This window comes from Lissotriton vulgaris, chromosome 6, assembly GCF_964263255.1.
Source record: "Lissotriton vulgaris chromosome 6, aLisVul1.2, whole genome shotgun sequence".
Lineage (NCBI taxonomy): Eukaryota > Metazoa > Chordata > Amphibia > Caudata > Salamandridae > Lissotriton > Lissotriton vulgaris.
Genome location: NC_141694.1, coordinates 619,096,650 through 619,121,690, shown reverse-complemented (window position 1 = coordinate 619,121,690; position 25,041 = coordinate 619,096,650). Strand labels below are relative to the sequence as shown.

General features: G+C 44.3%; 1 protein-coding gene across 2 annotated transcripts in view; it reads left to right on the top strand.

Annotated features, from left to right (window-relative positions):
• UFL1 (UFM1 specific ligase 1) overlaps positions 1 to 25,041 on the top strand; it is a 288,697-nt gene that overhangs the window by 116,550 nt on the left and 147,106 nt on the right. For both annotated transcript variants that reach the window (XM_086926636.1, XM_086926637.1), the window contains 2 exons: positions 1,012 to 1,070; positions 4,861 to 5,007. In XM_086926636.1, the coding sequence (XP_086782762.1) occupies positions 1,012 to 1,070; positions 4,861 to 5,007 (206 nt within the window). The remainder of the gene's footprint in view (positions 1 to 1,011; positions 1,071 to 4,860; positions 5,008 to 25,041) is intronic.

Sequence of the window (25,041 nt, the reverse complement as noted above, 5' to 3'; positions counted from 1 at the left end):
TCTAATGTACCCACCCTACACTAATCTACCCCACTCTACACCACTCTACTCTACCCGAAACTCTACCCCAATTTACCCCACTCATTGCAGTCTGCCCCAATCTACCCCACTCCAGTCTACCCCAATCCGCCCCACTGTATCCCACTTGACCTCACTCTACCCCATTCCACTCTAATCTACTCCAATATACTCCACTGCAATCTGCACCAATCTCCCCCAATCTTCTCCACTCAAATGTACACCACTCTACCCCATTATACAGAACTCTTCTCTCACACCCCACTCCTCCCCACTCCACTCTACCCCACTCCACTCTAGTGCAGTATACCCCACTCCAGTCCACTTTGCCCCACTCCACTGCAATATACTCCAGTCTATCTCACTCTCCTCGCCTCCAATCTACCCAATCGATGGGAAAAAAACACATCTGTTTCAGCAGTTGCTTGAAAACTGACCTTATTACTAATACCTAAATCCCCTGAGGTAGATACTAGAAAAAAGTGTTGGGACACTGTCCTCACTAATTATTCTCTCTGACTTTCTTTCTTTCACCGTACTAAGACCTAGCCATTAAGTGCTGTAAACTAATTAGTAGGAGGGGTTGTAGCTCTTTTTAAAAACTCTTAAATTAAGACGCTTTCTTAAACTGTTAATATAACTTTATCCTTTATCTGTATCCTGCATGTAATTATTTTGCACTGTGATATGTACAATGTGTAAAACAGATTCACCATGGAATGTGGTGGAAGTGAGACACTCCAAACTGGAATGAACGATTATTGTAGGAGTTGGAACTAACAGGTTATTTAACGAGCATTGGAGGAAGTCTAGTAAATATTTGCGACTGCCCACACCACAGTATATCAATTGGGAGTTGCTACATTAGTGAACGTCTGCTTTAGTTTCAAATAATGAAAAAATGTGAGTGCTGAAAAAAACAATGAGCTCCTGCATCATTTTTAAAAAAATGTGTTATCTCCTTACATGTTATTATTTTCTTCCTCTTTCTAGGCCGACACCAGTAATTACTTTGATCTCTCAGTATGAATTTCAGGAACATCTGCTATATTGTAAGTTGAAATGTGGACGTTGTGCATTTCTTCATTGTTTCTAAGCAGTTCCAATTAAATCAAATATTGATTTCTAAATTGGATCCACTAACTGCATACAGCAATAAAAGCATTTGCACGTAGATTGGTCTGTTAGCTTGAGACTAGATGACCAATTCACCAGTTTGATTGCAGTCTGTTTGATTTTAATAATTCGTTGACTGCAACCGCGAATCTATACAAGTGTCTGATGTCTGTTCTGTAAATATTACAATTTTGAGCATACTTAGATTGACTTAGCTACAATTGCAAGAAAAGGCTACATGCCTTTTAAATGCCTTGTAACATCATATCTCCAGCATGGGTAGCATCATACAGGATATAAACATCGGAGCACATGGAGGATCCCAGAACACATCTATAAAAGACACAAATGATGTCTCGAACCATACGCCAACAATGCCAGATTGAGACAACCTTTTTTTAAAATCTTTTTAGAAAATGAGTACAAATTCTTAAAAACACACAAAAAGGAAAATTGGTTAAAAAAATCTAAGATTTGTGAGCATGGAATTTTTGGGACAAACTTTAAATAAATGTGTCACAACCTTTCAATCACCATCAGGACCCGTTCCCACATCACTTTCTACTCCCTTGGGTAGTGGATGTTTGCCACCGTATTTTTATCGAAAGAGCTACTTCATCACAAGAAATTTTAAATGTAATTCCTAGTTGTAGTCCATGAGAGTTGTGAATAGTTTTGAAGGATTTTCTAATTAAAAGTTTAGTAAATGCTGATTCTTTATTAGTAAAAATTAGGTTTCAGAATTGATGATAAAAAAAAAAAAAAAATGTATTCTAGGAGGGGGGCACACATGGTGTCGGTCAGAACCAATGAAGAATTCAAAAGTAAAGGCAGAGTGAGATTAGTATGAAGCTAAAATTCAATAATTAATAATGACAGAATTTCCAACAAAGAGAAATAAAGCATAGAAAAATAAGCCTTGGCGAAAGCAAATTAGTTAGGTAAGAATAAAGATTGGGTTTAATAAATGTCAAAAGAACTCAGACTGTCTCTCGCTCTGGTCTGCTCTGAAGCACTCACGCTCTCTCTCTCTCTCTACAAAGTGCTGCTGCCCATGTAGATCGGAGTCTCCCTCCCAACTAGTCTCCTGTTAAGCTCTCGTCTGATCTCGCCTTTGCCGATCTGAACTCCTAAACCTGAAACACGCTTTTAAGGACAGTAATTCATGTCGCAAAAAACATGTGGCCTGCTCTCGTTTCCATCCAATGAAAGTTCAGCATTCTCCAAATGGCACATGCTGGAGTTACCAAAAATGCTCTCTGAAACGCATTTCTCCTAGAGTGGAACATGGGACTTCTGTATGTCTTACAACTGCTGCCTGTCCTGCCTTGAGTCCCAAAGATCAGGAATGACTGGCCCAAGTCATCTTAGTGGATACGTATAGGGCCAGGATAGTGTGATACCCAGAACTTCTGGCCCTAAGCATCTGTCCTCCGATCATGCTGTTGTCTCTGGAGATTCTTTTATCACCGCATTGAAGCAGTGTCCTGCACCTGGCCTGCTTAACCAGTACCTCCTTGCGTGGAGATTAAGTGGCACCAGTTAATCTACTTTGACCTTCCACCCAAAGTTGTCATCCTGGTCGCCAAGCATTTTACCACAATATCTGTGTATGCCGGGCCCTGTGGTAAGCTTGTGCCTTGGTGTGGTACTCTCCACCCATATACGTTACTGGCCAAAATATTGAATATATTGTTTGCTCTGTCCTTTGCCCAGCAGGGACTTTCTGTGGGCACTGTTAAAGGTTATCTGTTGGCCCTTTCAGCCTATTAGCACTTGCTGAACCAGACGATCCTGTTCAAATCATTCATTGTGATGCGGGTCCTTAAAGCTTTGTGATATGTTTCTGTAAAAAACCCTATGTGATGTCACTACGACACTCCAATTTGGCCCTCACTTATTTTATGTGTACCCGTTTTGCACAATTGTCCATTGTATGTCATCAGTTTGAAAGCACTCATTCTGATTTTGATAACCTCAGCATGTCCCATGAGTGAGCTTCAGCATTCTTTTACCACCTATTTTACAGACAGACTGGTATTCCGGACTCAAGCAGCATTCCTACTGAAGGTGGTGACACCTTTTCATATCAGACAAGACATCGGTTTTATATCCTTTTCTCTACCTCATCCTTCAAAATAGGAAGAGAGACTCCATCTCTTACCTCAAGAGATCGCACAGCTTTTAGTGATTGCACCAAGTGTCATTGGGTGGACATTTAGCTCTTTGTGTGGTTCCACAAGGCAGTGCAGAAGCAAAGGATTATATATCTGTATTAAGATCTGCTATGCATTGGCTAAAAAGCAGCCTCCAGAAGGTTTGAAGGTTCATTCTGCCGGAGCGAAGATGCTACCACTGCATTGGCATGTGGAGTGCCTATCCTGGATCTGTGAGGCAGCTACATGGGCATCAGTGCACATGTTCACAAAGCACTACGCTCTTGACAGTCAGGTCCACCATGATGGACATTTTTTCCATTTTGTCCTATAGAAATTTCTAGTCTGAGTCATTCTATAGACCCCCCATCTACCCCCCCCCCCCCCTCCCCCACCACCGCCCCTCAGCCTTGAGAAGTACCGCTTTGGTATGTGTTCACACGGTGAGGTCACTGCGGTTAGAAGTATCCATCAATAGAACACATGAATTTCCTTAGGTAAAGCTCTTTCTGGTGGATACTGTGACCTCACCACCATTAAACCTCCCCATTCTGTGAAATGGTGTCCGTTCCATCTAAAAGGTCCCAATTTAGGAATCTTCCCCCTGGTTCTACCAATTTGCTGATGGGCTCTGCGTCTGAGGGCATGAATAAGCTTATGGAAAAAAACTGATGTCAGTGTGCCTAGGTGCCGCTTATATGTGGCTCCGATCAGCACTTCCAGAGTGTAATGAGGTTGACACAGAGTTGCACGCTGCCACCTACTGCCACCCAGGAGAGCTGCTTTTCAGTTTACTGGATCCAGTCTGACACCTGGAGATAGTCACAAAATGAAGAATCTTCCACAGAAAGAGCATTTACGAAGCTAAGTAACATGTTCTTTAGGTGTTGTTAAAAATGCTTTATCAGTTTTCTTGACCTCGTGTCCTTAAGTATTGAAAAACGTAGAGCAAGCAGTAGTGCAGAGAGTGAGTGGTGTTTGAGTCAGCCCCCTTCACCGTTTGTCTGTTTGTTTTCCATACTTCGCCATTGCTTGGATGGGCTGTCCATCAGGTCCATGGCGTATTGTGCACTGTTACATTTCCTCCGTGTTCCCATTGAGGTTTTGTTGGATGGTACTAAAGCTGCCTCTCGGTCACCTAAGATGTATGATCTCCACGTAATATACAACTACCAACTGCTAAGAATCGATACAATAAGTGTTTGTTTGCACACACAAGTTACTTTAAGTTCCATGCCTGAAAGCTGTATTGTAAAAAATAACTGTTGAAATGTTTTAATTTTGGCTGTGCATAGTGATCGCTTTCCGGTGCCCTATGAGTTTATTAAGACCTTGGAGTCCAAACAGTGTTTTTGTGATTTTCTGGGCAGCCTGACGCACCATGTTGAACTTTCGGTCACCGAGGGCAGTGATGTCCAGAAAATGTTATATGTATAATGACAAAGCATTTCAAGATCCACGCCATGTAGGATATGAGACAGAGTGGGGTAAATTCTTCTCGGAGTCGCCTTTGCTGAATGTGCTTCTTACAGGGAATGTTTAGTAATGCCTGCTTTGGTGTTTTTTTTAGCTGTTCTGGGAGAGCTGGTGAACAGCGGACGTTTGAAAGGCGCAGTGGTTGGCGGGAGACAGGACAAGGCGGTGTTTGTTCCAGACATTTATTCCAGGACACAGAGCAGTTGGGTGGACGCGTTTTTCCGACAGAATGGTTACCTAGGTAACAGATGTTCGTCCTCTTTCTCGCGCGTACTCTCTCTGGGAAATAAGTCTTTGCAGTGCATGCGGTTTTTGCCATTTGATTGTGTTCCATGATTTTCACAGGAGAAGTATTTTAGGGTGCCAGCACTTTGACATTTTGTGCTTATTAAAAGAAGGAAAAAAAATGCATTCCGACAATGAATGTGCTCCCATGGCCCTTAAGCACATAGTTTATGCTGAGCAACTAAATGTTGTCCATGGCAACTTGTAGATATTTGTGGTCGGAAAGCTTTAATAACCTTTCTCTTGCGTTTAAGCGGGATTCTTTGTACAATCTGTGTATACTGGTGCTGAAGAGTCACAGACGGGGAAGCAATACAATGAGACAACATGACTGCAAAATACATATACATTACATATGTCCAAGCCTCCTCACAGCTGCATTTACACGTCTAGGAACCTGTGCAGCCTCTCCAAACTACATTATGCTTCTCTCCAGAACCTCATAACCACCTTCAAATATAAATTATTCACTAGCCTACATCCTTTTTATACCCAAGTGCTTGCAACTACATGCCTTCCACGGTCTAGGTAACCGCACCTTTGCCTCATTCTAGTAAGCAGCAAATGGCTATGTGGACGCAGTGGCAAGGGTAGTGCGTTGTTAAAGCATACCGAATAACTACAAGTTATATTACCAATCCGTGATAAAAAGTGATTTTTAAATTGTATGTGTAGCTTTATGTTCCTTCACATGTTTAGTTGTATGCATTTGTGTGTGGGCGTAGTTGGGATACTGGGAATAGTTTACTGCATGGAAGTGAGGATAATCGAAGTTGTGAACCAGAAGGCTGGTGGAGGTGGCTGGATTTTGTGTTGAATACATTATTTCTGTTTACATTTCTTGGACACATGAAATCTGTTGCAGCACTCTAGAAAAATGTGCCTTTGTAACATCGGTAGCCAGTATTGCTAAAATGGAAACGTTAACGATTCTGGCATGATAATCGTAGATTATCTGATTGTCAACCTCGAGCTCAGTGCACAGCACTACCCATCATGAGATTTTCGTGTTGTGCATCTGAACAAGTATTACACTATTTATGAGGAGGTAAAGTTCACTGATGTGCACACACCATCGGACGCGCTGTGCATTCTAGCAAGCATAATGCCATTTGCAATTCTAGTCCGAAAAGGGGGTGGTGATGGACAGAGTATCTGAATTAAACAGAACACTCGTACCCAGTCAACAGATCAGGGCTTGAACCATCACCGTTTTTTAGCTCACTGCACCATCCCCTTTTCTGAATCGTTTTGTCCACCATAAGCGTGGAAGGGTATGCTCAGACATGAGTCCCTTGCTCACTGTACCATCAGGATTCAAGCAAGCCGGGCCGAAGACGGCTGTAAAGCCAGAAACCGGTCCCCGGAAGCTTGTTTCCTTTCCAGCAAAAGAATTGGCTTGGTAGTTTGGTCTGCCCTGTTCCCATGATGCACTGGGCCAGGGACATACTAATTTGCATGTAGCCAGGTTCTGAGCTGGGATGGCGCAGTGAGCTAAATAACGGTGATGGATCAAGCCCTGATCTGTTGACTGGGTCCGAGTGTTCTGCTTAATTCAGATACTCTGTCCATCACCACCCCCTTTTCTGAATCATTTGCAATTCTAGGGCATTGTGTTTCACTGAAGCACAGGCTGTTCCAAAGTGTGGGTGCCCATCTTTTGTGTACAAATTCTGTGAAATTTCAATTTTGATGCGTTGCATGTAATGTTAATTCTATATGAGAAGCAGGCACATTGAGTCTTGTGAACAGAGCATTTCATTCTATTGAAGGCATTTTCTTTGGAGTTGAATGTTATATCCACAAAGCGAAGTAAAGATGGTAAGGGAAATGCTTTACTGATCACAACTTTAGGCATGACAAACTGATTTGTGGTCGTCCTTTACAGTGCCTCTGTCCACAAGAGACATTGGGATAAATGACATCAAATCAGAGTCACATTCATCACACACATCTCTGCTTTGTTTGCTTCATGAGAATATTTCAGAACCAAATAATTTACTAATCTATGTTCAATTTTTTGCTATAAAAGTTGTTCCTACTTTTGTAGTTCTTACAAAATACTGTGGCTTGCACAGGGGCATTTGAACACATATGTATTTAATTTTACAGTTTAGGAATCCCATAACTCCTAATATTAAAATTTCAGAAAGGGAGGGAAATTTGACGTTTATAGATCAAAGAACCCTACCAATTACATGGAAAGAGAGCACTCCTTTAACTCTCTGTTCACAAACTTTTATCCCAGTAGCTGTTAAACCTTATCTGTAGACTCCTCTGTCAAACTCTTGGAGTACCTTCTATTAATATTGTTCAAACTGGGATGCTGGTGGTTCACCAGGAAACCTTTTGTTCACGAGATCCACCTCTAACCTTAACCACATTATGCAATGGTTTGATTTCACTGAATTGGAGTCCGAATTTAGAGACTTGGCACTTCTCTCATGATCGGTTATGAAAGGGGTTATTGGTAAGTTCCTAGTGGGAAAACTTTACCTTGGGACAACCTTCATAAGGTCATCTCAGCAGACCTAGGGCTAGATGTAGGTAAAATTGATTTACCAATTTTTAATTACCGAATTTTACCGATTCGGTAATTAAAAATCGGTAAATCTAAGCTGTGGACATGTAGGTAATCCAGATGTGCTGGAATACCGAATCGGAAGTATTTGGTATTTACCTATTCGGTAAATACTGAATCGGTAATGCCCATTCATTCCTATGGGCTTTGAAGCCCATAGGAATGAATGGGCATTACCGATTTCGGTATTTACCGAATCGGTAAATACCGATTTCCACAAGGGTGCAGGGGGTGTCACTTTGACACCCTCTGGCACCCCCAAAACAGGCTCGGGTGCCACGTGGCAGGCATACATGCCCTAAGGGCAGGTCTGCCGATCACATGGCATAGGTGTGCATGCACACATATGCATGCACACCGGAATTGGTATTTTACCATCAAATTGGATTTGATGGTAAAATACCGATTCTGTAAGGCCTCTGGGACTCAGAAGAGTCCCACCTACATCTGGGAGCCTTAGATTCGGTAAATTTACCAAATTTTTATTTTACCGATTCGGTAAAATTACCGAATCGGTAAAAAAATGCCCCCTACATACCTGTCACCCATTTACTTATCGGTAACGGCCAAAATCAGCCGTTACAGATCGGTAAATGGCCTGAAACGGCCACCTACATCTGGCCCCTAGTGACCACTGTTTCAGCCTTCATCTGCAGTTGTCTCACACACAGCATTAGCCGGCCCACTTTCAACATTCTGTGATGACACCATTGATACTTTGCAGCTACTGGCTGTACGTGGAATTTTTTCAAAGTAAAAGCACACACCAGTCATAATTGAAACAAGGCTCAGTCCATATGCGCACAACAAAAGCATACAAATGTGCGGTTTGATGTGGTGGCATACACATCCATCCGCATAATTCAGGCACATTTTGGCTGCAAAGTTGCAAACAGAAGGGGGAGAGAGAGAGTCAGTGGATTCAGTCTCCCTGGTCATGCGAATAAACAAAGTAGAATCCACTCAGAGTGATGGTGATCCCTAAAGTGATGGGGAACACAGTGTTGTTTAAATGCCCCTCACACACCAACAGGCCCCTTGGTGTCATGCTTCATCATCGGGGCCTTCGCACCCCTCTACGGGATGCGGCGTGCTACGACTCGCGACTACGCAGGAGCACTAAGTAGTGAGCTATGTGAGGGGGTGTGTTTACTAAAGGAGTGAGTGAGGTGAGGTGAAAGTGAGTGGTTAAAAATACCTGGCACGTAGGTGAAAAAATAATTTTATTAAATCCTCGGCTGGTATTAGTAAAAGAAGTGCAAAGTGGGGTTGTAAAAATACGTGTTAGGGTATTACAACCACCTCAAAGTGTCAACATGTTTCGGAGAGCGGGGGCTCCTTCAGGACAGGGATAAGCACATATCCACCCCTTACTCACATGTAAATGTAAAAGTGTATAAAAAATGTATTACAACAATGTGTACTGTACCTAACAATGTTTATATATGGGTAGGTTCAGTTGCGCCCAATTGGCGTTTGATGAAAACCTGCAAAAAGAAAGCACAATAAACACACTGGTCTATAGTACACAAACTAAGAGAGAAAAGCTGGTTCTCTTAGTGTAAAAAGGGTAAGCCCAAAATAAGGGTCGCAAAACCCTGTAAGGATAAAAAATGGACAAACACAGCAACATACAGACATACAATCACAATGTGGAAATACTCTCAACTCAGGTAGAAAGAGAGAGAAAAAAATAATTGTCACCTCACCAAAAAAAGCCAAACTCTCACTTTTTCCAATGGAACTAATTGGGAAAAACGTGCATTTACGAACTGGAACAGCAAGAATGTTGTATATTTGATCACATATCCATGCGGGAAAGAATATGTGGTAATGACAACAAGACCAGTGAAAGTAAGATTCAACGAGCATAAAAGTAACATTAGGTGCAAGAAACTTACAACAAAAATGTCAGCCCACTTTATTGAACATCAACACTGTGTCAATGAGTTACAGTGGACAGTGATCGAACAATTGCAGTCTGAGGTAGGTCTTCTGGAAAAAGAACAACGGTGGGTGTTCCGTCTTTGGACCGATACCACCGGCCTCAATGACTCCATTCCGTGGAATCTGCTAAGATAAAATATATCAAGACTCCTTTAATGAACTGTGCATTTCAGCCTGATATGTGATGGCAAAGCCAATGGGGCCGTCATAACAATCACGGATGTTCCGTGATGGTCAACCTGTCCCCCTTGATGTGTCCTTATTAACATTGCCTAAATTACCACACCACTATTAGGCTCACTGCTTATTCTCTAAAACCTCGAGGGTCCAGAAACACATTAATTGAGTCCATCAGGCATTCCCCTTGTTTACACTATCTGCCCAACTTGGGAATAATTCCTAAATAGCGCTTCTAAAGATAAGCTATATCAGGCCACCTTTTATGAACTCTGTATCCCAGCCTGAAATGTGATGGCCAATGTCAATGGGGTAATCACGGATGTTCCGCGATGGTCAAACTGTTCCCCAAGATATGTCTCTATTAATTTACCATACTACTATTAGGCTCACTTTCTCGTAACCTCTTGGTTCCGGATATGCATTAACTGAGTCTATCAGGCATTCCCCTTGCTTAGACTACCATTCCAAAACAGCGCTTCGCTAATCCTGGACACATTAATACCGCTCCTGACAAGTACTTTAACTACGCACATGCGCGTTTACACAGTGTCGATGGTACTCACATGCGCGGCTTCACTCGCATCGGCGCATGCGCACTCACAACAAGCCTTAGGTCGATGCACGCATTCGCGTCTCCAGACGCATTACCGGGCGCGCAGTTCCGGATCTTTATCAAAACAGTCTCCGTATTTGGGCATTTCCCGGGTCCTATCATTCAATCTCCCACCAACTAATTGCCAATTAGGAGAGTTTAAAAAGGACACCGGCGCTTCCAACGCTCACTTCATCGGAGCAGCGTTGAGGGAAGGCAGGCAACTAGCTTTTGCAGTAACCGTCAGTTGGGCCATGACAATAAGTACTACCGTGGTGCTTAAGGGAGTTTGTGCCTACAACAAACTAAATCCCACGTATTAATGTCTTTTAGGTTGCTTTACTGAGCAGTAAGGAAGGATCCCCCAATAACACGCATAGGCTCACGAGGTTATGAATTTGAGAACTATAAGTAAGCCTTTTATTAACCTGTTTTTCTCTCTCTTTCTACCTGAGTTGAGAGTATTTCCACACTGTGATTGTATGTCTGTATGTTGCTGTGTTTGTCCATTTTTTATCCTTACAGGGTTTTGCGACCCTTATTTTGGGCTTACCCTTTTTACACTAAGAGAACCAGCTTTTCTCTCTTAGTTTGTGTACTATAGACCAGTGTGTTTATTGTGCTTTCTTTTTGCAGGTTTTCATCAAACGCCAATTGGGCGCAACTGAACCTACCCATATATAAACATTGTTAAGTACATTACACATTGTTGTAATACATTTTTTATACACTTTTACATTTACATGTGAGTAAGGGGTGGATATGTGCTTATCCCTGTCCTGAAGAAGGAGCCCCCGCGCTCCGAAACATGTTGACACTTTGAGGTGGTTGTAATACCCTAACACGTATTTTTACAACCCCACTTTGCACTTCTTTTACTAATACCAGCCGAGGATTTAATAAAATGATTTTTTCACATACGTGCCAGGTATTTTTTAACCACTCACTTTCACCTCACTCACTCCTTTAGTAAACACACCCCCTCACATAGCTCACTACTTAGTGCTCCTGCGTAGTCGCGAGTCGTAGCACGCCGCATCCCGTAGAGGGGTGCGAAGGCCCCGATGATGAAGCATGACACCAAGGGGCCTGTTGGTGTGTGAGGGGCATTTAAACAACACTGTGTGTTCCCCATCACTTTAGGGATCACCATCACTCTGAGTGGATTCTACTTTGTTTATTCACATTTTGGCTGCAGCCAGTCCTGCACTGGCCAAGTAGCTACAAGTCAATACTTAGACGGCAAAGCTTGTAGGCACTACACTTGAAAGTGCCCTACCTGCAACACACCAACTATTCCCATGATTTGATCTATGCCAACACACCGATACACAGCAGACCGCACATGAAGGGTCAAATGCACAAAGGCAGCCACTACTACAACATTCATTGACCAGCTTCTCCATAGTTCGTCAGTCCTACATCCCAGACTTAAAACCTTTGAAGGCATGTCTAACTGCTATTGCCTTAAACCCCATGTTTTCTGATGTTTTTGTAGGCACAATTCAGTCTCATACATTGCCTTCTCCATCACCATACATCTATTATTTCCCAACAATTCTATTTTTGTGAGTACTTGGTTTTCTCTGCAGTGCAATATCTTGCTTTGCTATGATAAGACTCAAATCCATGCCTATTTTAATGCCGATTAGTGATTTCAAATCCACATTGAGCCCCAAGATTATTTGATATGATATGATATGATATGGCTTTTATAGAGCGCGACTTACACTCCACGGAGCATCTTGGCGCTAGTAGTAAAGTGTCACAGAGGAGGAGAGAAAGGAAGTGCATAAAGCAACCAGAAAAAGGGAGAAAGAATAGTGGACCTGAAAGTGAATTGAGTTAAATTGAATTAGTGCTAGACAAAGGGTGTCAGAGGCATTAAAAATCCAGGTTTTGAGGGCCTTACGAAACAGGTTTTCTGAGGGGATCAGACGCATCTGGGTGGGGAGCCTATTCCAGGCTCTAGCTCCCAAAAATCCTAAGGATTTTCCTCCTTTAGTTGAGAGTCTGAATCTAGGGACCACCAGTAGGTTCAGGTTGGAGGACCTGAGTGAGCGGGAGGGAGTGCATCTTCCAAACCTTTGGGACAGATAGGTGGGACCTGACTGGTGGTAGACTCTGAACGTGATAAGTAAGATTTTAAATAGCACTCTCTTGTGAATAGGTAGCCAGTGCAGGGTTCTGAGTGCTGCTGAGGCAGATGACTTCCTAGGCAGTCTCAGTACTAGGCGGGCTGCAGCGTTCTGAACCATCTGCAGTTTGTGCAGAACACTTTTATTGGAGCCTGCGTAGATGCTGTTGCAATAATCTAGACGGGATGTGATAAGGGCCACTGCTACTGTCTTCCTAGCTGTCAGGGGGAGGAGGTCGAAGAACCTTCTCAGGCCCTTGATGATGTTGAAGCAGGACCCTGCCACAGTACCTGCTTGTTGTTTGAAGGATAGTGCTTCATCAAACCTGATCCCGAGGTTGCGGGCTGATTTGATGGTATTCGGCGGGACCTCGGCATCTTGGGGCCACCAATGTTTAGGGCGGAAAAGGTTGTCCTGACCAAAGGGGAGGATTTCCGTTTTCCCTGAATTACACTTGAGGTGGTGAGTTCTCATCCATTCAAAGGTTGCGGTGAGACAGTCTCTCAGGTTTTCTTCAGCTGTAGTTGTGTCGTTGTCTTGGACAAGGATAAGCTGAGTGTCGTCAGCGTACGATATCGTGCTGATATTGAAAGAAGTGATGAGCTTTATCAGAGGGGTCATATAAAGGTTAAAAAGAATTGGGCTCAGGCTGGAGCCCTGTGGCACCCCTGTGTTGAGTGTTTTTTCGTCTGACCAATAGTTTCCTAATATAGTGACTTGTTTCCTATGACTAAGGAAATTTTTCAGCCAATTTAAGGCAGTTCCTGTTAGTCCCGAGTCTGCCAGGCGGCCAATTAATACGGGGTGTGAGACTGTATCAAAGGCCGCTTGCAATCTTCCTCCAAATAACTGTCCATCTCAGCTGTCCGGTTCTTGTAGGGTCTGTGTTCTGACATCTTTGCATCCAATTGATCCATAGTCCACAAAAGACTAAATTCAGGGAGTGTCTCAATATTTTTCCTGCACTGATTATCCCATGACCTATCGGCAGGTCTCTATAGAAGTGACTGATTCAGATATCTTCTAGAGTTCTGCAAGATATTACAGGCGTCCCTGATGTGTGAATATCACATTTTGTCGACCTTATTTTTTTTTAATCTAGGGACAAGTTTCAAGTTTATTTTTATGTATGATTGCGGAACTCTGAAGAAGTCCACATCAAATCACAAAATTACATATATGAAAAGATAAGATTCTAATTTACAGTTGATTACACATAATAAAATATTCCACCCCATAATGAGATCCGACAATCATAAACAATATCGAAGGTTAAAAAAACATTTAACAGGATTCCAACAAACAGCAGCATGTTGTGAAGAGCAAATAAAGTGATTTTAGAATTCTGGGGACCTGCTCTTCAGAGTCTGTGCTACTGATTATGGGAGTCTCGTAGCCTTATTTGGCCACCGCTGTCACTGGTGCAGAGGAATACAGCAGCAGAGACATAAGATAATTGAATCACTGTTCTTTAAGCAGTTGCCCACAGTGCTTACATCGCACATGGAGACTGAAGAAGCACTGCTGGAATTATTAAGGACCTAGTCTTTTATGGATTAATTCATACACTTTTTAAGATGAACAAATGGGAGAGCTAGGACCTTCTGTGGGCCGTCCTTGTCCATTGGTAAATATTGATAATCAACTGGGACAGACCTGTCTAGCAGTTTGTCCGACACCGCAGTGCCTGGCACTGCAAGGGTTTATTAGAAGAACCCTTATACACCAACCTAGTTGGTGTCATGCTTAATCATCCCCCCCCACCTACCGACGCAACAGAGGAATCCGAGCAGGCACCAGGACCAAAGCGGGAAGAACACCGGACTCTACCCCACCTCCCGCCGCAGCATAGGAATCCGAGCGGACAGCTGGCACCAGGACCAAAACGGGAGGAACACCGGACCCCTCTCACTACATGAAGCAGGGACCACATCCTGACGGCAGCAAAGGACACGGAAATCAGCACCGGGACATAACAACGCAACCCCCCCCTCTCCCGCCCACACCGCAGCAGAGGAATACTAGCGGACTGGATGGCTGAGAGCGACGCTGATCGCTAGTTGCTGGCTAGCACAGTGGGGTCACAATATCTCGAAGCGGACCTGCGAGAGCTAAGCACAGCTCAACTTCAAAAACGAACTTTTTTAATAGGAGCGAGCGAGTGAAGTGATCCTGGAGTCTAGCAGGAGCTGTAGGGGCGACAGAAGACCGAAGCCTGCCCCCATTGACACCGGTGGATACCTGGCAAATGGCTGAGCTGCTTCTCAGGATAATACAGGCTGGGAGCCCTGATTTGAGATCAAGTTCATACAGTACATACAGCCACATACATCGACGAAGCGGAAGGGACTGAGCCAATCATGGACTAATGCAGTGCTTCTGTAAAACTCTACTGGCAATATTTACAGACATACAGAAACTTAAGGTATTTACTCCTCCCACCCGCCTGCTCCCTTTTTAAAAAGATCTAACTCCTTTGTTCAAAATGGCTGGGGCCATAAAACTGTAGCAATAAATCCCCCCCCCCCCGTACCTCTGTTGTCCACGTGGACCCTCAGCCTAACTCCCCCACACAGAGATAAGAATTCCTCCCAGCTAGCCTTGAGCTCTGCTTCCTTAAACAGAAAGTGGAATCTCTTCCCCTGTGCTCAAAGTAATAGCAACAAACAGAGGACTAATATCCCTATCTCCCCTGCCTGCACAGCAACAAACAGAGGACTACTGTCTCGATCTGAACTATTTGGCGGCCATTTTAGACTAGTCTCTATTGGACTATAATGTCTTAGACTTGTGGGAAAGAATGCCGGCCTATGACCATAGTATTATACTTTTACCTATAGTTTGATCATTTGTATAGTGCAGATTGCTACCTCATATATGAAAGAATGTCTGCCTATTATTGCAGTATTACACTCCTAGCCTCATTCTGATCTTTTGTAATACACAGATTGCTACCTCTTATGAATGAGTGTTTGCCATCATTGAAGTATTACTATCCTAGCTTTATTTTGAACATTTGTAATGCACAGATCGCTACCTTATATATGACAGAGTGTATGCATATCATTGCAGTATTATACCTATACCGGTATTTTGAACATTTGTAACGCACAGATTACTACCTCATATATTTGGGTTCCTCACTAGTGCCACTTTTACCTGTATTTTGAACATTTGTAAATGCACAGATTGCTACCTCATACTTTTTGGTTTGACAACCAATGTCACTTTAGATTCTTGAGTTTTGACGCACGTAAATTGTTGTATCTGAATCCTATCTCTATATTCTATCAGTATCCCACTTGCACTTATATTCTGCCCTACTCTGCACATTTCCGTAACCTACTCCCTTTCCTACCTCTCTCTCCTGTTATGCACAGATTGCTACCTCATACTTAATATACACCTTATATAACCTTCCTTTTCCTACTTTCTCTCTCCTGTTATGCACAGACTGCTACCTCATACTTAATATACTACTAATGTATCCTGCACTATTGCACAGTTACACAACCTGCATCCATTTTCACTCTTCTCTCTAAGGCACTGACTACTATCCCATATATCTCTGGTTGCACACGAGTGTCACCTCTGCCCCCTAGGGCCACTCTTGAGCCATACATCTCTGGTTGATCACTAGTGTCACTTCTGCCCCTTAGGCTCACTTTTGAGCCATGTAACTTGATACGTGCATCTGTACCCTTTCCCAGTATTTTACTTCACTTTTTTACTTTGTAATGCCTTATATATTTGCTCTACTGTGTAATATCGTATGTATTTGCTATACTGTAATATTGTATGTATTTGCTATACTGCACACTCGTATATCCTGGTTATGTTGATTGATCACTAGTGCCACTCTTGCACTCTATAACTTACTGTATGTATATGTTTCTCTGCACACTCTTACATGTGGGCTATGCTGATTGATCACTAGTACTACTCTTGCACTGTGTAGCCTACTGTATGTATTTGTTTTCCTGCACATGTGTACCACTATACTACATTCCCCCATTCCCTCCTAAACCATCTTCGCAACATGGATCCTTTCGGCAATCACACATATAAAATCAACTACCCACCGTCGCTCACCAAAAAAGCTGCTAAACGCTTTAAACACAACTTCCTTAGGTCACACCCTGAAACGCCCTTTGCTGACACCTACTTTTCACCGGTTAATGGATCCCTGAACACTGATATCCTATTCCATACCACACGCAGAGCTCATTGGAGAAAAGCGTTCCTCACCCTACTCACCGTCTCCTCCACCAGGAAATCCGCTCACAGCCTAACTCTCTCCATCACATCATCCCAACTCTTTCCAGGCAGAGCCACCATCACCATTTACAATAACGGGATTATCCTAGCTCAATCCACAGACAGGAACCTGGAACTGCTAGACAACCAGTTCCCCACCTTCAAAGAGCACCTCTCCCATCCGCGGTCCAACACTCATATCCCCTCCAGTCCCACCGACCATGACCTCACAGCCACATACTCCTCAATCAGGGTCCCAGTTCAGCACCATGCAGTTGTAACACACGCCTCAAACACAGACACAGAGCGCTCCCCCTCATACTCCACTCACACCCCCACCCCTTTTACCAACCCCCAGACCTCCACACATACCATCAACACTCCTCTCACACCTACAGCGGGCATCATTACTCCGCTCACCCCTAACAGCACAGCTCTCACACACAACACACCTAACCTAGTCCAGCACCAGGACAACACGCACTGCGACAAATCCTCCCCTTCATCCCCCCCCCCATTCTCAGTCCCCATTACCCTCTAACCAATCACGCAGAACACACCTCCTCTCTTAATTTAACTCCCCCTCCTCACAACAGGACCATCCCCTATCCCATTTCCCCTCCTACTCTCAGCCCCCATTACCCTTCCTGCTCCCCAACCACGACTTTCAGTCTCCCGGCATACACCCTGACCCCCCCGCCTACCACCAATGCCCTCACTCTTACCACCAACCTCCTCCCTACCTCATCCACACCCCTCCCGCCCAAAACATCTCTCCTCCCTAACACCTTCCCGTACACCAACACAACGCATACCTCCTCGAACACCAGCCCACGCTCTCACCTGCACACGAATTCCCTGGTCAGCCATTCACCTCTGACTGCCGCCCCCACCTCCACCACCTACCCCACGATGGACATCATCATGGCCACCCTCACTCAGATCAAAGAAGACATACACCACATCAAGGAAATACTCGCCGCCCACCGCATACACCCAGCACCCACCTCCCCTCCCAACTTGTCCCCTACCCCTCCAGCTGACTCCCTCACTCAACACGCCCCAAACCGGGCGTCAACTACTGCTCATAGGCGCAGCAATTGCCCCCGTCCTCCTCCTCGTCGTCCCTACAACCCCCCCTCACACAACTACACCTCCCCACCCAACGGGTCCCCCACCCTTCCAACTAACTCTCTCACTCAACTCTCCCCCAACCTGACCTCACTCCCAGCTAGCAATCGCAACAACCGCCCTCGTCGCACCCACAACTCTACTTCTGACCGCGACATTCTCACCCTTCTCCGCTCCTACGACCCAGCCCCCCAAAATCACATAACCACCCCACACCTCAACATTCCCACGATACACTCAAATCCCCTTAGACCCCCACACTATACAGCAGATTCTCCATCCCCAATAACCTCAGAAAAGTCCCTCTCTCGCTAGAACAATCTACCACCCGCATCACACCTCGTCTCAAATGCACTCTCCTCAACTGTAGATCGGCCTCGAAACACTCTGCCGCTATTGCTGATCTCCTCTTATCAACGGACCTTGACCTAATCATCCTGACCGAAACATGGCTAACTGAATCTTCGACACCTATAATGGACATTCTGGTTCCTCCCAACTACCACATTATCAGGCAAGACAGAACAGGCAAATTAGGTGGTGGAATCGCATGCATCTACAGGAATAACCTCTCTGTTCAGAAAGTCAATTCTACTTCCCTACCATCCCCAACAACCTGGGAATACATCTGCCTTGACATTATCAGTGAGGGCAAACCGATATGTTCTCTTCACAGCATCTACCACCCACCCAGGGACAACTCCACCTTTTCCCAACAAATCATGGATATGATCTCAAACAATTCTGGACGGCAGCTCACCCAAATATACCTTGGTGACTTCAACCTCCACTGGAATGATGGCAAGGACGCAGTGGTAAATAGTCTTAAAAACGTCCTCGATGCCCTCAACCTCACCCAAATATGTAACAGCCCGACCCACGAGAAAGGTTCTATCCTCGACCTGGTCATCTCCAAAGAGGAATCTATCCAACTCGACTCCATCCAACCCTGTGACTGGTCAGATCATCATACTGTCACATTCTTCATCAATGAAAAAGTTAGTTAACCCGGCTCAAGTATCCAAGCCAAAAGTCTGGAAAAGTGACATGAAAAAACTCAACCCAGGCTCTCTGCCCCCTAACAGGTGCAATCTCCTACTGCCACCTACAGGCGATACGAACGTGCAAACACTGACTGACCAGTATCTCAACGCTATGACCTCTATAATTAATGAGGCTGCACCTTTGCAGCTAAAAAGAGCCTCTACTAAAATCTCCAATCCATGGTACGACGGGAGACTCAATGAAGATAGACGAGACATGCGAATGGCAGAGCATACCTGGAGATCAGCTCCCTCGGCAATGCACCTAAAAGACCTGAAGAAAAAGAGAAACGCCTACTTCAGGAAAATAAAACGCTCAAAATCAGACTTCTTCAGCCTCCAGCTCGACCAAGCAAAAAATCGTCCGAGAAAACTGTTTGAGCTAATCAGATCACAATCCAAGGATCAACCCCAACCACTCATCACTGCGCGTGAGGCGCCATCCTGTGAAGACTTCGCTGCTTTCTTTTCCCAAAAAACTGACAACATAAAGAGCGATCTCCTCATTGACACAAGCCTCTACTCCAAACCACAGTGCCTAGCAGCCACTGAACCAAAAAACAATGCCACATGGTCAACCTTTGGCACATACTCAGAAGAAGAAATTGGCAAACTGCTCAGCACCCTGAAACCATCCAATCACCTCACGGACCCCCTTCCTGCTGCAGCAGTAAAATACTTTACCCCCTTGCTTATCCCTCTCTGGACTAAAATTATCAACAGCTCTCTCCAACAGGGAAGCATACCTGACTCACTAAAAGTTGGTCAGGTCACACCTCTCCTAAAGAAACCTACAGCCGACCCCTCCGATCTCAACAATTACCGTCCCATTACCAATATTCCCACCCTCGCCAAACTGCTGGAAAAATGCACACAACTACAATTGGCTAAACACATTGAACAATTTGATCTCCTCAACCCGCACCAGTCAGGCTTCCGAGCAGGGCACAGTACAGAAACGGCTATGACTCACATAATTGACGACGCACTTCAAATGCTAGACCGGAACAACACCTGCCTCCTCATCCTCCTTGATCTCTCTTCAGCATTTGATACTGTTAAACATGAGAATCTACTAGAGCTTCTAAACACAAGAATGGGCTTATCTGGAGCAGTTCTCAAGTGGTTCACCTCCTTTCTTCACAACAGGTCGCAGAAATTCAAGAGCAACAGGATGTCCTCGCCAATACCCGTAACGCTAGGTGTCCCCCAAGGATCCTCTCTATCCCCAACTCTATTCAACCTAGTCATGGAACCGCTCACCACATTGCTACAAGCATCCAATGTACACTTTCACATGTACGCAGACGACACCCAACTTTATCTCAAATTACAGTCCCCCAAGGACATCTTGCTCCTGAACTCAACGATCAGATGCACCCAATCCTGGCTGGCCGATAATCATCTCAAACTCAATGCCCTGAAAACAGAATTTCTTCTGATCTCACCTCCAGCGAAGGCCTCCACCACTCAAACTTGGCTTAAAGACCTAACTGCACTCAATGTCCAACCCACCATCGTGGACTCAGCAAAATCCCTAGGCATAACACTCGACACCAATCTGAGCATGCAGCAACATATCAGCAAGGCAACAAAGGGAGCAAACTTCCAGATCAACACTCTGAGAAAACTTAAACCCTTCCTCCCAGCCAAAGACTTCCAAACCGCAGTACAAGCACTAGTCATCCCTCGAATTGAATACGGCAGCATCGCCCTCTGTGGACTCCCCCTAACTACAACCGCACCCCTAAGAGCTTCTCTAAACGCTGCAGCGAGAATCATCACTGGCTCAAAAAAACACTCCCATATTACCCCGGACTTGAAATCCCTGAACTGGTTGCCATTTGAAGCTAGAATACATCTGAAAATCGCCTGCCTGACACACAAGGCTGTACATCTAAACTCACCCAGATGCCTCGCTCAGAAACTGACAATCTCTGGAGGAGCTAGAAACACCAGAGGCACAAACAATCTTCTGTTGAAACCTCGAAGATTCCGGAAGGAAAAAACATATAAGCGCTCCTTCTCGGGAATGGCGCCTAGGATCTGGAACTCTCTCTTGCCCGAAACCAGACTTATCTCTTCCACCACACTCTTTAAAAATGAAGTAAAAGATATCCTCATGGCTAAATACACCTGAACTACTATCTTGATCACTGTTAGTACTCTGCACCGATCTATACTACATGTTTGACCCTTTTGATTTTGTATTAACTGTTCTATTACTCACATGTTTGGCTTTGTAGCCACCTATTTGTACTACTTTGTACTCATGTTGGGCTTAGTTGCCACCTACTTGTACTAATTGACCTATTGATTTATCTGTTTAACCATGCCCATGTACTTCTCTTTGTAAAGCGCTCTGATATCTGCAAGGATCTTGTCCGCGCTAAATAAAACTTTCAAAATAAAATAAATAAATCATCGGGTTCCCAGCTGAGTAGCCGAATGCTACTCAGCTGTGCTGCAACACCTGATTACAGTGGAGCTGGTTTTTTTGTGTGTGTGATGGAGCGGTGCATTAAAAATACCTCAGGGTCACTAACTGATAATTACTTTATTCCCAGTGGTCCAGGATATATTTAAAAAAAAAATGAGCAGATAACGTAAAAGACTGTTAGTTGCTTCTAAGTTATCAGCTAGGTCGACATGTTTCAGCCCGTGAAAGAATTGAATCAGGACCTTTCTCACAGTAAATTAAAATCGTGGTGAAAGTGAAAAGTAAGTGGCAAAAGATTTTTAAACCACATGTATATGCATTCTGTAGCACACACGCTAAGGTGTGCTAATTATGCTCTATGAAGTAACCGTAATTTGCGTCCACATCTGTGTGAGTACCTGTAAAAGAAATTACAAGACAGGACAATACAACATGTAACATATACAAGCCTGCAATGCGTTATATGCTCTTTCCATCATTCATTAAGAATATGGTGGTGTTTTGCAGCACTCGTGTGGCGCCAATCATACACCTATTATGCACTCCAAATCCTTTTATGATTGTGGTAAACATGCATGTGACAGGGCTAGACAAGGCGCTGAATTTTAATTGTTTTAATACAGTTTCAATCTGCGTGAATGGGGAGGCACAGAAAAAACATGAAGGCTCAGTAATTTACAGCCGACTTGCGGCGACCAAAAATTGCGTGCTGTCCGGTGAGAATGCGCTGTGCATGCTTTAGCTCGATCAATCTATTTATTAGGTGATAGGCGAGGCCCGTGACTTTCGTGTGGACCAAAGGGTCTGTTGTCCTTAATTTTGAGTAAAGTGTTATAGTTACGTTGTTTACGGAAATACAATGTAACTCTGGTCCTTGGAGGGGGGAACCCCTAATATCACTCTGTTAAGGGAGGTAGAGAAAATGCAGTGATTAGCACTTCCATGCACGTTTATCGTGAGTTAAAGGAGGAAGGAAAAACAAAATCTGGCTGTGTGGGAAGGTCGCACTCTCCAGTCTGTGCTGAGAGGACTTACTTGATTAGAGGAGCTCACCCTCATCTGCACCTACTCCGGTCTCCGCGGGAACAGGAAGGTTCCCGTGTAGAGTGCCAGTGCTGTGACTTGTACTGCCGTTACACGGGGCAGCTGGTTGCAGTCAGAGCATCATGTGTGTTGCGTTCTCATGGTCGTCCTGCGTGTATGAACTAGAACGCTAACCTGCATAACCTGGTGTGCTGGAAGTGCGCATCACGTGTGGCGCGATGTGCGAACCACTTCTTATTTGGGGAGCCTAAATTCATTGTTTGTGCCCCCGTAGTTTACGTGGCGACTCTGTTGAAATTAAAACTAAATAAAATAAAAAGGGGACCAGAGAATATGTTGAATAGTGGGAGTGAGTATGCTGGGAAAACACTTGTGCCCTAATTTAAAAGGGTCAAGTGCAGAGATGCACTGTGTTAAGTTTGCGCAACTATATGAGCCCTCAAATAGTACATGCGGCCAGTTTGTGTACACAGGTTATTATTTTTAGAGACCATGTACAATGCGGAAAACAAATTCCTAATAGTGTGGTTATGTAGAGAAACAAATGCATATTACAGCACCGGAGTCTGAGCCTTTCTGCAACATTGCGAAGCGGAAAGCAGGTGAGGTGGAAATATTACAACCATTCTATCTGTAGCCTCTCTGCTGTGACCGCAAAATCGTGCTGTTTTTGGGGTGTATAGAGGGTGGTCCCTAACAGCCAGAGGAGGTTTAATAATTATGTGGCTTGAAGAAAAGGAGAGTTCACGCGTCAACAGCTAAGCTATTGGTGATTTAGTTGAGCTGGGGGAGGTCCGTGGATGTTTGTGGTCAGGACCAGTCCCTGCTCATCTAGGTCCTGACAGTGAACACATAAGGGACCCCCTGCTACCACTTTTATTTCGCTAGTCAGCAAGGGCACCAAATGTTTCCAATCTCCGCCCATGCCCAGGGCGCTATTTTATCAATCCAACCTATTATTGTGCCAGATGCTCCATATGTGACAAACTCTAACTAAGCCCCTAATTAATGAGGCAATGCTACACTGAGGACACACATGGAACAGCTCTCATTTTTGTACATGTATTGGCTCACAAATCTCCATTTCTTTTGAGTAATAACTATCAAGACTTTTTTAGCTGAAAGTTATGCCACGTAGTCACCTTACCTGAAGCCTCTAGCTACACCTCAATGTTTATGCTGAATATGATGCAATCACATCTGGGGTACCCTCACTCAGAAGAGACGCTGCCTGGAAATATGGGTCTATGCTCTATTAAGGTAGGGTTCTAGCTGGTCTCCAAATTGTTGGCTGCCTTCTAGAAGGGCACAGATGGGCTGACGATGATGCAATGCTGCTCTGAGGGCACAAGAGCAGAGGGGATTAGGCTCGAATGCCTCCACCACATTTTAGTAGTAGTAGTCACCTTGTAATTCTGGGTTAGGATTGAGTCACAGATGTAATCCGCATGGGAACACACCTAGTATTTGGTGTCCGGTCGTGACTTGTCATTTCCCATCTTGTGTATGATACTAACCCAGGCTTCTGAACATATTTACGCTCTATGAGGGATGCATGGTGCATTCTGGGATATGAAGTCATGCCTACTCCATATTAAATGCAATGCATTATATTCCGTTCTATTTTACATGGGCATGGGCTTGTAGTCTTGTGAGGTATGTGTCCAAGGAAATCGCTGTTTAATTTAGCAGATTGTCTAGGGTGGGTATGTTGGGAGTGAACATTGCACCCAGAGGGTTGTGGGACATATTGTTTAACTTAATTGAGTGCTGCCTGTCTGAGTTCTTACAGCCAGGTTCTACTTCTACATGAAGTACTGTGAACCGTGTCAGACCTCGCGGGCCAGCACGTGATGCACCTTTTCAAGCCGGGTCACTTGAAAGCCCTTCAAGTTGCCGCACGTCTCGATGCTGCTTACCCTTACAAACTCTTTTATTCGTGGGTGACATTTCCGGAGGTGGACGCGAATTCTGGTGTGTTCCACACATACACTCCCACGGCTGTACCTAATGAGTATACTCCGTACAGGGCACAGGAAGTTCCTATTGACGTTTGGCAGCATCGAGTTTGGTTTGGTGGCGCCCTACCCCATTCTTTGAACGCTCAGAGACTAGGTCCTTTGTCCATTCCATGTCATATAGCTAATTCTTTTCTATATACTGTGTTAAGTTAGCATGACCTTATTAAATGTTTAAACGCCATTTTACCTTTCTGCCTCATTTTGCACACGACACATAATTGTTGTTTTAGCTTTCAACCCAGAAGAGCTTTGTGATTTACTTGAGAAATAATATGTTATTGCTCTGATATCAGTTTTGCTCGGTACACTGTCTGCACAGTGAGTGCTGAAGGCTGCAAGGATAACTCGACACAATGTTGTTGTGAGGTCTGCTCTTCGCACCTCCATAGACATAACACACATGCTGCTGCCAAAATCTGGCTCTAGGCGGATTTTATATTGTTGTGCTGAACACACACGTAACACACTTGATTATGCTTCGCATGCAGAGAGCTGGTGGAAGATGATGTGATCCTCTGCCACTGAGATTTTGAGGTATGGGCCCGCCCTGCTAAAACCCAAATGAGACCTTCATAGATATAATATACTATGCTAAATAGGGAGGGTGTGAATTAGG